Source organism: Salmo salar, chromosome 14 (assembly GCF_965601325.2).
Source record: "Salmo salar chromosome 14, fSalSal1, whole genome shotgun sequence".
In the NCBI taxonomy this organism is placed as follows: Eukaryota; Metazoa; Chordata; class Actinopteri; order Salmoniformes; family Salmonidae; genus Salmo; species Salmo salar.
Genome location: NC_138304.1, coordinates 71,782,378 through 71,798,582, shown reverse-complemented (window position 1 = coordinate 71,798,582; position 16,205 = coordinate 71,782,378). Strand labels below are relative to the sequence as shown.

The 16,205-nt window shown below is 42.2% G+C and overlaps 1 protein-coding gene across 2 annotated transcripts; it reads right to left on the bottom strand.

Moving 5' to 3' along the window:
• Positions 1-620: 620 nt before the first annotated feature.
• Positions 621-15,923, bottom strand: LOC145860375 (BOLA class I histocompatibility antigen, alpha chain BL3-7). 2 transcript variants are annotated; one of them, XM_082961147.1, is made up of 8 exons: positions 15,640-15,923; positions 10,340-10,600; positions 4,694-4,972; positions 4,084-4,383; positions 3,752-3,862; positions 3,439-3,456; positions 3,098-3,175; positions 621-2,514 (listed from the first exon to the last, which is right to left on the bottom strand). In XM_082961147.1, exons 1-7 carry the CDS (start codon positions 15,695-15,697, stop codon positions 3,126-3,128), a joined length of 1,077 nt encoding a protein of 358 aa, XP_082817273.1. In that variant the 5' UTR covers positions 15,698-15,923; the 3' UTR covers positions 621-2,514; positions 3,098-3,125. The 2 variants fall into 2 exon arrangements, with proteins under 2 accessions (XP_082817273.1, XP_082817272.1); XM_082961146.1 differs by lacking the exon at positions 621-2,514 and adding an exon at positions 2,532-2,972.
• Between the last annotated feature and the right edge of the window lie 282 nt (positions 15,924-16,205).

Genomic DNA, 16,205 nt, shown 5'->3' with positions numbered 1-16,205 from the left:
ATCAAAGTTGGATCAGCCTGTAGTGTGGTTTTCCACTTTAATTTTGAGTGTAATTTCAAATCCAGACCTGTCAGGGTTGATAAATTGGATTTCCGTTGATTATTTTTGTGTGATTATGTTGTCAGCACATTCAACTATGTAAAGAAAAAAGTATTTAATAAGATTATTTCATTCATTCAGATCTAGGATGTGTTATTTTAGTGTTCCCTTTATACACTGCTCAAAAAAATAAAGATTCTCTGGCAACCTCACTACATTCCTTAAAATGTGCTACTGTTGATACTGAAGACTATTTTAAAATTAACCAACATTGATGTCATCGGTTGTCAGGCAGGATTCAGGTTGTGATAGCACTGTTCATTTCAGCCCTAGAGGGCCCAAGTACTGCTAGTGCCATTTTCTGCCTGGCTGTTTATTGATCAATAAATAGCATTGATTCATTCGTAGGGCAGAGTTCACTCACCTGGTTTTTCCAGGTCTGAATCAGTCACTGATTAGAAGAGAATGAAAACAAGCAGTGCTGTGGACCTCCATACAAGTAAAGATACTGAACATGATTTATTCTAGTCTCTGTATATGATTATCTTTAGAGGACAAAAGAAACAGTGCAGAGATTATCCCCCTTTTAAATAAGCATTTTATTCAAACATTTACTAGACACTGTCAAGAGCAATTAGGGTTAAGTGCCTTGCTCAAAGACACAGCGGCAGATTTCTCACCTAGTCAGCTGCAGTCAAGAGCACAGTATGCTTTAAAAAAAGAAGAAAAAAAGCAGTATAACTGCAGTCACAGTGAAATATAACTGCAGTTCAACTGTTCTGCAAAATCCCAGTCAACTGCAGTTGCATTGTTGAAAGTGCAGTACTCTTTTTGTTGTTGTAAGGGTGGGATTCAAACAAGCAACCTTTTGGTTACTTGCCCGAAGCACTTAACCACTACCTGCCTCCCCATCAACCTTCATACAGGTCATCAAAATATACACCTTCTTAATATTGAGTGGCACCCCCCTTTGCCCTCAGAACAGCCTCAATTAGTCTAGGCATGGACTCTACAAGGTGTCGAAAGCGTTGCTGGCCCATGTTGACTCCAATGCCTCCAACAGTTGTGTCAAGTTGGCTGGAAGTCCTTTGGGTGGTGGACCATTCTTGATACACACGGGAAACTGTTGAGCATGAAAAACCCAGCAGAGTAGCAGTTCTTGAAACACTCAAACCATCTACTACCATACCCTGTTCTAAGGCACTTAAATATGTTGTCTATTCACCATCTGAATGGCACACATACACAATCCCCCTCTCAATGATCCATGTTTAAAAATCCCTCTTTAATCTGTCTCCTCCCCTTCATCGACACTGATTGAAGTGGATTTAACAGGTGACATCAATAAGGGATCATAGCTTTCACCTGGATTTACCTGGTTAGTATGTCATGAAAAGAGCAGTATATTATATGACTTCTTAAGCCCATATACACCAACTACAGAAGGTACAGTCAAAAAATATGTTATGCCCCATCGTAATCAAACGTATCATCAAATCAAAACAACTAGAAAAATAAAGCCCATTTCAGTAAAAGAGAAATGTACAAATGGAACATATGGACAGGCAATTAAACAAGTTATTGTGAGCAAAGTTATACCCACAAAGTTATACATGTGCTGCTACACTACACATTCAAACAAAATAATTGTGTTTTTCCAATTTAAATTAATATATATTTTAAGATGTGATTGTTTTGGTGGCTTCAGTTAGAATAACAGAAGTTCAAATCTTAATTTAACATCTCACAACAACCTAATCCTTTCCAGAAACACATTTTCATGGTGTTCCATTGATTATAACTGTAAGACTGAGATAAGTCTGTCACACAGTGGCATTATAACTCAACAAAATTATAGTACAGCACAACTGTTTAAAAGCCAAACCAATGATTAAATGAAAGTAAAAGTGTTCTGTTAAAAATGAAATCACCTAAGAATAATTTGACAGCAGATTTTTTTTTTCTTCTTCACACTGACCAAAAATATAAACACAACATGTAAAGTGATGGTCCCGTGTTTCATGAGCTGAAATAAATGATCCCAGAAATGTTCCATATGTACAAACAGCATTTCTCTCAAATGTTGTGCACAATTTGTTTACACCGATTAGTGGGGAGTATTTTTGGTCTGTAATAAAGCCCTTTGGGGGGGGGGGGGGTCATTCTGATTGGCTGGGCCTGGCTCCCCTGTGGGTGGTTCTATGCCCTCCCCTTCCCAGTCATATGAAATCTATAGATCAGGCACTAATGAATTTATTTCAAATGGATAAATTTGCTTATATGAACTGTAATTCAGCAAAATCTTTGAAATTGTTTATATTTTATGTTCAAGGAGGACTTTATCAAGGTTCTGACTGAGTCTGAGATCCATGTTATGTTTTTGAGAAGTTTAACATTTGTTGCTTCCTAAAACACAAACACATTCCAAACAGTAGCAGTGTGTTCCAGTGTGGTAGTGGTTGTTTCCATTCCTTCCTAAAACACATGAGAAGAGAGAGGTTACACATAAACACATTCCAAACAGTAGCAGTGTGTTCCAGTGTGGTAGTGGTTGTTTCCATTCCTTCCTAAAACACATGAGAAGAGAGAGGTTACACACAAACACATTCCAAACAGTAGCAGTGTGTTCCAGTGTGGTAGTGGTTGTTTCCATTCCTTCCTAAAACACATGAGAAGAGAGAGGTTACACATAAACACATTCCAAACAGTAGCAGTGTGTTCCAGTGTGGTAGTGGTTGTTTCCATTCCTTCCTAAAACACATGAGAAGAGAGGTTACACACAAACACATTCCAAACAGTAGCAGTGTGTTCCAGTGTGGTAGTGGTTGTTTCCATTCCTTCCTAAAACACATGAGAAGAGAGAGGTTACACACAAACACATTCCAAACAGTAGCAGTGTGTTCCAGTGTGGTAGTGGTTGTTTCCATTCCTTCCTAAAACACATGAGAAGAGAGAGGTTACACACAAACACATTCCAAACAGTAGCAGTGTGTTCCAGTGTGGTAGTGGTTGTTTCTCCAGTTTGCTCATTAATATGAAGACATCTTCAGTGACTTACTCTGATGTTACAGAAGTGCAGAGAGGTCTCAAGTCTTCTGGAAACCTTTCCCAGAGTTCTCAGAGTCGGTGTCGGAAGCTAAAACAGAAATAAAAGCGCAATGTTAGAAAGAGACTGACTGAAAGATGAGTTCAGGTTAATTACCAAGTTCCTAATGCATAGTTCACAGTAAATACAACCTTCCATATTAACTAAGTAGATACATCAATTCACATCAAGTTTGAACCAGCATCACAATCTACAAGAAAAAGAGACAACCACACTCTAAAATGGATACAGTCAAACAAAACACAAATATGTGATTTTTCAGAACATCGAACAATATGAACTGAGGCACTTACTGCTGGCTGGAACAAAGCCTGAAACAGAGATTAACATTAAGTTACTAATGACTCTGATAGCTTGCTTTATTTGAATACAATAGAATATAACGTTTGAGAGTATGCCAAATCCTCTATTCCGTCTGCAGACTTGACATGAAGGCTATGTGACAAGATTCTTTATTTACACAAAACAGATTAAAATCTAAACATACTGTACTTCTACCATCACCACTATACTATTGCTTTTAAACCAGTACTATGACCTGACTACTACTTCTAAACTACTAATTAAATCCCTGCTGATAATATCTTTCCTTCTTTCCTCATTCACCTTTCTTACTCTTCTTCGACCAAATGACGACCCCAACAACAACAACAACAACGACCAGGAGGAGAGCTACCACCCCTCCAATGATGGGGACAATGATGGGGGCTGGGTCACCTGTAATCATCAGAACAGAACATTCAGACTAGTGCAACATAACACATTTCCATCTCAAATGAAATCCAAGCAGCATTCCCCTACATGTAAAAAAGTCAATGAGAACATGCAGTCAGAAAGGTAGCTTTACTGAGCAGATGAGTGAACTGAAATGAGGATTATTGTGCACATTCAGTAGGAGGGTTGGCTATAGTGTATATTTAAATATATCTCCCTCTTACCCCAGTTGGTCTGGATCTCAGACTCAGTCAGAACCTTGATACAGTCCTCCTTGATACCAGTGACCTGAACAACACACTGATACTGGTTTATCTTCCACTCCTCAGATGTCACTGTGAGGTGAGCGCTTTTCTGGAAGGTTCCATCATCGTTGGGGAGAGTCTCTCCATGCTCCACATCTTCATGCTGTTCTTGTCCGTCTTTCTGCCAGAACACCATGACTCCACTGGGGTAGAAACCTGTAGCGTGGCAGGTCACTGGAGAGGAGGGGGTCTTCTGAAGCAGAGACACTGAGGGAGGGACTGGAGAGAGAGTTCAGACATTTCATTGGTGTCATTTTGAAATGAGCGCAGACTAAAAGCATCTACATTTATCCAAATTATACCATAAATGATGGTGATTTCTGTAGATAACACAGAATCAGTAAAGATAAAGGATGTTGGTGGTATAGATGTCACACCAATATGGTGCATTCTGGATCATTAACCAGACATATTTCACTGTTGTTCCAGAATCTATAATTATGTAGTACTGGACAAATCAAAAGATGTATTTATGCAACACTTGAACTCTAAGGACAAAAGAAAAAAAGTGACATTTCTGAATGTTTACCTTTTCTCATCAGAGTGCTCTTCCCATAGTCCACATACTTCTTCAGCCACTCAATGCAGGTCTGAGTGAGGTAGTTATGCCGGAATGCCAGTCCAGCTTGGTCATGGTTCCACTTGAGCCGAGTGATCTCAGCTTGCTGTTTAGGAGCGATCCAAGTGAACGTCTTCATGTCGTACCCAAGGAAGTCCTCCCCATCATAACCATGCTGTGTAAACCCACCTGTCTGTCCAGTCTCATCATCCCACTCACAGCCATACGTCTTCTGAACAATATGTACACCTGAGAGAGAGAGGGGGGGGGGGGGGGGGGGGGGGGGGAGGATCATCAACACTGTGCATTGCTCCATCTGTTCTCCAGATTCAGTCTGCCAGTGGGATCTCTATCATCATGTATTAGTTGTTCAACCAGACTGGAATAAAACAGATCAGCTCAGACCTCTACAGTGATGATGATGATGATGATGATGTCACACCTTCACCACAGAGACAGAGAGGTGATGAGGAGACTCAGAGTGTGGATCTATTCTACACCAGCTGATGTTGGCTTGGTTCTATCTACTGTGTTGAAGATACACATTGTGTTCAGTACAGTAGTGTTATTCTAACAAATGGATGTTGTGTAGAACTGTAGTTTTCAGTGAGGTGTGTAAATGAATAAAACACTGTTGATAAATAAAGACTGTCCTCTAGTGATGATGTCAGAGATAGAGGAAGTGAGAGGATCCTCTGTTCAGTCAGGAACAACAGGAGAGAGAGATGGAGAGACTAACATGAGGAAGATTATCTCTCAATAACGTTAGCATGCTGGAGCTATGTGTGTGATCCCCAGATCCTGAGGGTGACAGGTAGGTGAGTGAGTGAGTGAGTGAGTGAGTGAGTGAGTGAATGAGTGAGTGTGTGTGTAGAAAGTTCCCCTGAGAGACCTGATCAGCTCCAGCAGCAGAGTCCACAGGGAGTCACTGGGAGCTTTGGTCCATTAGAGCAGAGAAGGCCAAAGACATCATCATCATCATCATCACCACCACCACCATCATGACTATCATAATTACTATCACCATGTTCTACTGCTCTGCTTCTCTCTACTGTCCCATCAGATCAGAGAGACACTCAGAGGCCGAGGAGACTTAACTCGAAATGACAACGACAAGGTTCCAGTTTAACAACGTTTACTAAACCGTATTAGCACACTATATGGTTGCCATTGCACTCAGGCCAGATTCATCAACAACGAGACTCCTGCGCAGGCACCCTAATAACAGTGATAGCCCCGTAATAACAGAAATATAGGGATACTTAAAACATGAACTTAACAATCTCCCACTTTTCTTTAAAGACAAATAAAACAACATAATTAAAAACATCCAGGTATTATGCAAGTTCGCCATTACAAATGGGTTGTGTGACAGTTTTTATTTGTATTACTCCAGCTGACACTTTCCATTACTGAGAGCCTGTAGGAGGAGAGCCTGTAGGAGGAGAGCCTGTAGGAGGAGAGCCTGTAGGAGGAGAGCCTGTAGGAGGAGAGCCTGTAGGAGGAGAGCCTGTAGGAGGAGAGCCTGTAGGAGGAGAGCCTGTAGGAGCACAAGACCGGATGCTCCTTTTTCAGTCAGACAGTCAGCAAGCTGTTCCTTTGTGGTCGACCACAGAATCCGCTGGATTCCCTGTGCTTGAATAAGTTCCTTGATGCTGCTAATCTCAAGACGAAGTCTTTTCTCTGTGACAGACTTGGTTGACTTCAAAGCATCAACTAATGAGTAGTTGTCAGTGACACAAACTACAGGTAGAATGTGCCGTTTTGTCTCACCAGTGGTAAGCTCTGAGAACAGAGTTACAAGAAAGATCGCATTGTCAATTCCATCTGTAAGAGCAAGTGTTTCTCCAGCAAGTGTGCTTCGGACAACCCTTCTGATCCTTTTTGACTGCCAACAGATAGGCGAGAATCTTCCTCCTTCACCCATTAACACGATTAGATTTTCCCCTTGTCTTCCTCCATCTGTAAGGTTCCCTAGCGAAGCATCACTGAAGACAACTGGTTTCAGAGAGTCATCTTTTCCAATATGCTTAAACTTTAGAGTCACCTGTTGCGACTTCAGTTTACGAACAACTTTGTTTGCCTCATGAATGGTTTGTACAGTGGCGTGTTTCGTGTTGGATGCCAAGTTGCAACCATCAAACATTACATCAGGTCTACTCTGTCTAGCAACCCATAAAATTTGTCCTCTCTTTGACCTCAATTGATCAGCTTCAATTCCACAGAGGGGAATTCCTTTGTACGGCTCTTGAAGAATCCATGTGGATGGGTTGAAGATTCTTGATATAGCTCTCCTGTTGCATCAGTATTGTCCCATCAACTGTAATAAACTCTACCAACATAACGGAAATGATCATGCTCCTCACGGCCGACCTGGAAAACAGCTTTAAGGTTTGGAATCACAGTTGTAGCAAAGGTCTGTGAGCCACCCCAGATGAAGTCATCAACATGACAGGCAAGTACTCCAGTCACACTGCAGTCTTGATCAAGCCAATAGAAGACTGCAGGATCCACTTGTGACAGTTTTCCACCTGTATTCAGCATTGTTGCCTTGACTTTGTTGTACCAGTAGAGTGATGCATCTGCCAGTCCATACACACACTATTTTAGTTTCCACAGTGTTCCATCACTCTTAGCTTCAGCCCGAGGTCGGATGTGAATCCGTCTTGGCCAATGACTACTGCCGGTCCTTTCCACTCTTGATAGTCAACTGGTTTGTAGTATACTTTGTTTCCAGTCTCATACTTCACATCGGTGTGTCGAAGCTGTTTACGCAGAGCCCTGAGAATGCTCTCTGAACACTCTGCTTCAGTGAACGCTTTTCTCGCTGCATGTAGTGCTGAAAGGTGCTGTCCCACCCATGTACTCACACTGGCCCGTGCTGGTGCTTGTCAACCAGTACAGAGGGAAGATTAGGGTTCTGCCCGAACACTAGTTGGTATGGGCTGTAACCATGAACATTGTGCATTGAGTTTTTTGCCATTGAAGCCCAATCTAGGGCTGTGTTCCAGTCACATCCATTGTCTTGCGTCACTTTCAGCATGATCTCTGTGAGTGTTTGATTGTGTCTCTCCAGAAGTCCATTGCTTCATGGACTGTATGCAGCAGTTGTCTTTACTTCCATGTTGAAGTTCTCTGCCATTTCTCTTATTTCATTATTATTGAATTCTCCTCCATTGTCACTGTACAATTTCTGGGGCGGGCCATGGACACATATCCAGGAATGAATGAAGTGCTTGACGATGTCACTGGGTTTCTTTGTATTCACAATGCTTCCAGCGCTGAAGCGTGTGAAGTGGTGGATTATGTGAAGGTACCACATACACTTGGTGCTAACTCATGTAGATCTACAGCCATTGTCTCATTGTACTTGTAAGCCAGTGGCAAACCAACAGCTGGTCTGGGCTTAGGTTTGCTGTATTTCTGGCATGTCTCGCGACTGTTAACTATCTGCTGTAGAATGGAAATACTCTCATCATCATTATTCCCTGAACTGCTGAGTAATTTCTGAAGTCTGACAACTATAGCATGTCCAAACTGTTTGTGAAGTTAAAAATACTTTGTGTTTTTCCTTTGTGTTCATGTCCATCAGAATCTCATTTTTACATGGACTTACATGATGTCTTTGTCTAAAATGTTTACACAATAGTGGCTGAGGTAGTAAGTTCAATGGTCACTGGTTGTTTGAACATCACTGCCTTGTCATTGTTTATGTCTAGTACCTGCCTGCCTTCTTGAGGGAAGCGTTGCTTAATAGTAAGGGGATATCTGCAGGGACCACCTCTGTTTCAATGTGACACTTAGTCTGACACATTTTTGCTGATATCTTAATAACTCTCTTGGTAGAATGGACAATTCTCCCATCTCCAAATTTGAAAGCTCTGTTACTTGGTGTCAATCCTATTTTGTACTTCTTTCATATTTAGTTCACTGACATAGCTATCAAGACATTTTGCACCACACACACTTGTGCGTGTCCATGCAGTATCAATCACAGCAGATCCTAAGGATTCAACTATAAAGATTTCAGCAGATTGGTTTGAAAACAGTGTAATGTTACAGTGCTCTGTGTTTACATTTTCCTCTGTTAGTTTAACTTGTTCATTTTTATGAGGAGAGTCTTTAACCCAATGGTAATTGCTTTGATAAATAGCACATTTTGGTCTCCTTCCATATTTGTCCAGTTGATTTGTGCCGGGCAATGGCGCCCTCTTCTGGTTGTCTTGAGAACTTTACCTGTTGGCGCCTTTTATCTGCTGCTCAGTGTAATATGCTGCGTCACTCGCATTCCATCTGTTATTGGCACGATAGACGTCTTTTCACCAAAAAGTGTTTTTATTGCCGACTTCATTGATTCAAAAGTCAGCACAGTCAAAGCCAACTGTTTCTCCCTACCATCCAGACAGTATCTAGCAACTTGAAAGCTAACACTGCATTAGGGAGAACCATGTCGTACTTGTGCATCCTATTGTACCGCTGTTCGAAATCAATTATGTAATCCGTCACTGCAACCGAAATATCTCTAGTAACACAGTCAAAGTTTGAACATGCCTCGTAGGCCCAGTCTTTCTCTTCTTTAAGAAATACAGAATCCAGTGCTCTGATCAAATTTCCCATACCATCATCCTTGTTCAAATTCTCAACGGATATTTCCAGTGCTGCATCTCTCGCTCTTCCCTCGAGCGATAATACCACCACAAGTGCTTGCTTTTTCCCCCATCCAGATTAGTAACCCTTGTCCAGATTCCAAGTTCATTTTCCCATCTTTCATACGACCTCTTCTCGTCGAACCGAGGTGGCACATTGTAGTTATTAGCCATCCTCTGCTACTAATGTTAACTCCAAATGACAACAACAAGGTTCCAGTTTAACACTATTTACTAAACCGTATTAGCACACTACATGGTTGCCATTGCACTCAGGCCAGGTTCATCAACCACTAATAACGGAGTGATAGCCCTGTAACAACAGAAATATAGCAATACTTAAAACATGAACTTAACAGAGACTACAGCTCTACTGTGGGGGACAGAGGGGAGCACACTGCTGGGCCGTGTGGATAACACACACACACACACACCATGAAAGCCCCACAGAGAAGACTAGAGGGACTGACAAATTAAACTAGCACGCATCTCAAGCAGAGATCACAGAGAGATCTGACATTCACCAACCTGCGATTCAAGGTAATTGAGACTGACCGTAGCAATGCCAAACATGCATAAATATGCTTATAGTTTGATGCCATTTACAGTAGTGGTCATAATCATCTGTCCTTCACACACTTAAAACAGCACACAGTAGTTTTAAAATGAATGATGTGCTAGTGTCCAGGAGCAACAAGTGGGACCATACATACAGTAAACATAAGCAGAGAAACAAAGGAGGCCATGCTAGATGCTTTCTAACACTGAAATCAGATAATGATGCTGTGGGGTAAGTGTGTGAAGGAAACAGAAACAGGAAGTAGGGACAGATCTGTACATCCCTGATATTCTAGATCTGTAACTTTAGTGATCACTTCTCTAATCCTGATTAATTATTGTCTCCTAGAATAAGGGATTTTGACAGTTTACACAAACAATGAATCAGATGAGGTAAAGATGAAGGACTTACCTCCACTTTGGTTAAAACGCTGCTTTAGAATATTGACGTCGTCTTTGAAAACCTGCTGGGAATCAAAGGCAATCCCTGTCTCCCTCTCCCAGTACTCTGCGTCTGTCTGCTTGTTCATCCAGTCCTGTTTGGGCACCATTCTCTGGCTGTTGCTGTCATAGTGATCAATCTGAACACCATCCACCATCCCCACAACCATAAACTCTGGGAAGTTGGGAACTCCAGAGGATGCGGTGTAGAAATACTTCAGGGAGTGAGTCACTAGAGGAAAGAAAGTAAATGTTAATTCTGAACAGATAATTGTTTTTCTAAGTCATGTAGACTAAACAGAGGTTACATTTTCTCTATATTCACTTTCTAGTTTCTCCACACTACTGATCAATAAACTGGTTGTTTATTAAATATTACTTTGAACATTTCTAAGACAGCATGTAACCCCTAGATATTACACATGTTGTGTATCAGACATGGAGAACCAAGAATGTTTTATCGAGAGAATGATCTGGAATCCGTGTCTGATATATAGATGGTCTGATATATAGATGGACACACTGAACACTAAGAACAGTATTGTGAAATGGAACAAAGTGATATTCCTAGACAGATATTTCAGTGGATTTATTACATGTGATAAACACAAGTGAAAACATTGCATTCATTCCAATGTACATGATATGGTCCCATGTGGTTTCGTTGGTAGAGCATGGTGCTTGCCACGCCTGGGTTTTGGGTTGGAATCCCACCGGGGACCAGTACGAAAACATATGCACTCACTACTGTAAGTCGCTCTGGATAAGAGTGTCTGATGAATAATGTAAGTACATTGATAATAAGAAGCCAAAGACCACCATCACTGTAAGACTGATAGATGACACTAATCTTTAGCAACTTTACATTTGACATTATACTGTATTCATCCCGATAGTATAAACCACTTGGTAGTTCCTATTTGACTCAGTTCACACTCAGCTAAAGGTAATATGGCATCAAAATAGACTTTTATGAAAGTCTATTAGTGGATTATATTTAATTAAGGGGGAGAAAGATTTAAAATAAAAATAAAAAATACATTTTCTTGATTTCTGTAGGAATAACACTGCAGAGTCCATGTACAAAACCTGTCATTGTTTACAGTCCTCTGGGGTAATGCTGACATCATATTCAGAGAGGAAGGTAAATGGTCAATTCTGTTTCTCAAAAGTGGCAGAATTGACTGTTTAGCCTCTTTCCTGAATATGTCAGTAGCACCCCAGTGTTGTTACTGAACAAGCTATAGGCCGATGTGAGTAAGACTTTTAAACAGGTTTACACTTGCAAGGCCGCTGGGCCAGATGGAATGCAAAGGTACATTCTCAGAGAATGCGCAGGCCAGCTGGCAAGTGTCTTCACTGACAGTTTCAACCTCACCTTGTCCCAGTCTGTAATGAACATTTCAAGCTGACCAGCATTGTGCCTGTACCCAAGAACTCAAAAGGTAACCTGCCTAAATGACTACTGTCCCATAGCACTCACATCTGTAATCATGAAGTGCTTTGAAAGGCTGGTAATCAGTACATCACTGCTGCCGAGCTCCCTGCCATCCAGGACCTCCAATATCAGGCGGTGTTATAGGAACAGATAAAAAATTGCCAAAGACTTCAGCCACCCAAGCCATAGATTGTTCTCTCTGCCACCGTCTGTCAAGCTGTACCAGAGCATCGGCTCTCAGACCAACCTACTCTGAGACAGCCTCTATCCCTAAGCCATCAGACACACATACACACATACACACATACACACATACACACATACACACATACACACATACACACATACACACATACACACATACACACATATACTGCTCAAAAAAATAAAGGGAACACTTAAACAACACATCCTAGATCTGAATGAAAGAAATAATCTTATTAAATACTTTTTTCTTTACATAGTTGAATGTGCTGACAACAAAAATAAATGGAAATCCAATTTATCAACCCATGGAGGTCTGGATTTGGAGTCACACTCAAAATTAAAGTGGAAAACCACACTACAGGCTGATCCAACTTTGATGTAATGTCCTTAAAACAAGTAAAATTGAGGCTCAGTAGTGTGTGTGGCCTCCACGTGCCTGTATGACCTCCCTACAACGCCTGGGCTTGCTCCTGATGAGGTGGCGGATGGTCTCCTGAGGGATCTCCTCCCAGACCTGGACTAAAGCATCCGCCAACTCCTGGACAGTCTGTGGTGCAACGTGGCGTTGGTGGATGGAGCGAGACGTGATGTCCCAGATGTGCTCAATTGGATTCAGGTCTGGGGGACGGGCGGGCCAGTCCATAGCATCAATGCCTTCCTCTTGCAGGAACTGCTGACACACTCCAGCCACATGAGGTCTAGCATTGTCTTGCATTAGGAGGAACCCAGGGCCAACCGCACCAGCATATGGTCTCACAAGGGGTCTGAGGATCTCATCTCGGTACCTAATGGCAGTCAGGCTACCTCTGGCGAGCACATGGAGGGCTGTGCGGCCCCCCAAAGAAATGCCACCCCACACCATGACTGACCCACCGCCAAACCTGTCATGCTGGAGGATGTTGCAGGCAGCAGAACGTTCTCCACGGCGTCTCCAGACTCTGTCACGTCTGTCACATGTGCTCAGTGTGAACCTGCTTTAATCTGTGAAGAGCACAGGGCGCCAGTGGCGAATTTGCCAATCTTGGTGTTCTCTGGCAAATGCCAAACGTCCTGCACGGTGTTGGGCTGTAAGCACAACCCCCACCTGTGGACGTCGGGCCCTCATACCACCCTCATGGAGTCTGTTTCTGACTGTTTGAGCAGACACATGCACATTTGTGGCCTGCTGGAGGTCATTTTGCAGCGCTCTGGCAGTGCTTCTCCTGCCCCTCCTTGCACAAAGGCGGAGGTAGCGGTCCTGCTGCTGGGTTGTTGCCCTCCTACGGCCTCCTCCACATCTCCTGATGTACTGGCCTGTCTCCTGGTAGCGCCTCCATGCTCTGGACACTACGCTGACAGACACAGCAAACCTTCTTGCCACAGCTCGCATTGATGTGCCATCCTGGATGAGCTGCACTACCTGAGCCACTTGTGTGGGTTGTAGACTCCGTCTCATGCTACCACTACAGTGAAAGCACCGCCAGCATTCAAAAGTGACCAAAACATCAGCCAGGAAGCATAGGAACTGAGAAGTGGTCTGTGGTCCCCACCTGCAGAACCACTCCTTTATTGGGGGTGTCTTGCTAATTGCCTATAATTTCCACCTGTTGTCTATTCCATTTGCACAACAGCATGTGAAATTTATTGTCAATCAGTGTTGCTTCCTAAGTGGACAGTTTGATTTCACAGAAGTGTGATTGACTTGGAGTTACATTGTGTTGTTTAAGTGTTCCCTTTATTTTTTTGAGCAATATATATATATATATAAATAATCAAGTGGTTACCTGGACTATCTGCATTGACCCTATTTTGCACTGATTCTAGGCACATACTCACATACAAACCCCCCAAAAGTACTACTTTTTATAACTATTTGAATAGATATTTTTAGCTAGCAAGCATAACTTAACCAAACTAACAAAAATGCATTCTCAGGTAGATTCTGTCAACGTTACATCATTTTACGAAGTAACTAACTAGCTACAGTTAATAGTTAAATTAGCTAGCTAATATGATTGTAGCTACCTAACGTTATCTGTCACTGACTTGGTCCTCACCTTCATAGTTGTCTATGTAGCTTCCTATATACATTTACATTACATTTACGTCATTTAGCAGACGCTCTTATCCAGAGCGACTTACAAATTGGTGCAATCACCTTATGATAGGGTGACCATATTTTAGTTTTCAAAAATGAGGACATGTCCGGGAAAAAGAGGACGTACTGTAAATGCAATACATTTGGAAAAAATCCCGTTATTTTCCACATGTTTCTTTGATGTATTGCGCGATCGTATCAGCTGTCTCATTTGGAGTGTGTTTAACTTCGACTAATTTACTTTGCACGCCACCATTCTTCCAATCAAAATACTGAATAAGCAGAGGGAATATTTTCACTGCACCGTGATTCCTCCCATCAGTAGAAACACCACAGTAAGGTATGTCTTCTAGTGCTTTCTGAGCTATGTCGACAGAATGTGGTGCTTTCACAGCGTTAACAATTGCTTCGGTCTTAGTACGAGCGCTTGAACATTTTCGCGCAGTCTCGGAATCAGGGAAAGACGTTTTTAACAAGGCCGACGTGCAGTCCATTGATCTGTAGCTATTGTGATGCTTCGTGTTGTGGAATGCAAAAAACTCCCTCCGCAGCAGTAACAGCATCTTCTGTTTTACCTGCTCTCGCAAAATAGTCAGTTAATTTACCTGACGAACTCTCCTTTAGCTGTAATTTTGTGTTTTGCGGAGCTTATGTGGGCTTCTAGGTCGCTAGCACCTTTATTTGACACTGACACATACGTGCCAGCTTTGCAGGTCATGCATTCTGCTTCACACGGATCCCGACCAAGACGAAAACACGGGAATATTCTCTGTAAATCGTCTGTGAATTTACATTTGCGTTTGGGCATTTTTACGCTGTTCTGGAGCCATGTGCCACTGTTGGCAAGCTGCTGCTGTCTCTTGGCTGTTGCCATGGTGAGGGTAATGATTGAGATGCAGTTTGACCAATGTTTGCGTAGGCCTACATGACCCACCAATGGTGGCGTGTGAGAAGGCGGGACCTAAAGAGAAAGTATTGGCAATGCAAAACCCCACACAATGAATGGCGACTATAGAAAGCAAAAGCCGAATCCCCGACATTTTGGGCGATTTAGAAATCCCGGCCGGACGCATTTTTTTTAGGTCCAAAAAGAGGACATGTCCGGGAAAAAGAGGGCGTATGGTCACCCTACCTTATGATATCCATACACACACATCTTGAACCCCTTTTCATTCTTGCTAGTTGGAGTCTCTGAGGCTGATTTAACAATTCGATGTAGATCATTAATAGGAGGCAAGTCCTGAAGACACCTAGTAAAAAAACTGCGACATAGTTGTAGTAACGTTATATCGTCGATAACAACTAGACTGACTTCCGTTCTATAGGATACGCCGGTAGGAAGCGTGTAGAACGTTCGATAATGGAATGTGCATAAGGACTACTATTTTATCGGTTACTGATTCGGAAGAAAACGTTTGTAAAAGCCTAATGTGACGATAAGTAAATGCATAGGCCTATTAGGCCTTATAATAACTAAAGTTAAATAGTCTAGCTACGGGAAAAAATAAATATCTTCCTAAAGCTACAATACATGAAACTTTATACTGACCACCAAATGCTTCACGATGGTACACTATTCCCAGGAACATGAGGATACAACCCTTCATGTCGACGTTGGTCTGTCAACTACCCATCTGTTTGTTGTCTCTCCCAATGTTTCCGTATTGGGGTGTCCTGCTCCGCAAGCGTTCCACGAACGTCTCGTGATGTTGCATCTCTGGGTTGAGAAACCCTAAATATAGTTTGCAGTTCGCACCAAGATATAATATGTTTGTATGACGTCATTGAGCCAATGAGAATTTAGGCAGCTCCAGCATCAGTAAAATCTAGGTTAAACCAAGCAGCAGAGGTTGTAACTGAAGGTAGCCTAAATGGTATCAATTCTGATTGGGCCTGGAGCTGGGGGCTGAGATATTTTAACTAACTTTGATTGGTTAGTCATTGCAACACTACTAGATAGTGTATGTCCCTGCAGGTGTTGAGTGCATTCAGTTACCGATATGAGAAGCCTATAATTGACCAATGTAAGCCTTTTCTTTTGGGGCGGCAAGTAGCCTAGTGGTTAGAACGTTGAGCTAGTAACCTAATGGTTGCAAAATCAAATCCCAGAGCTGA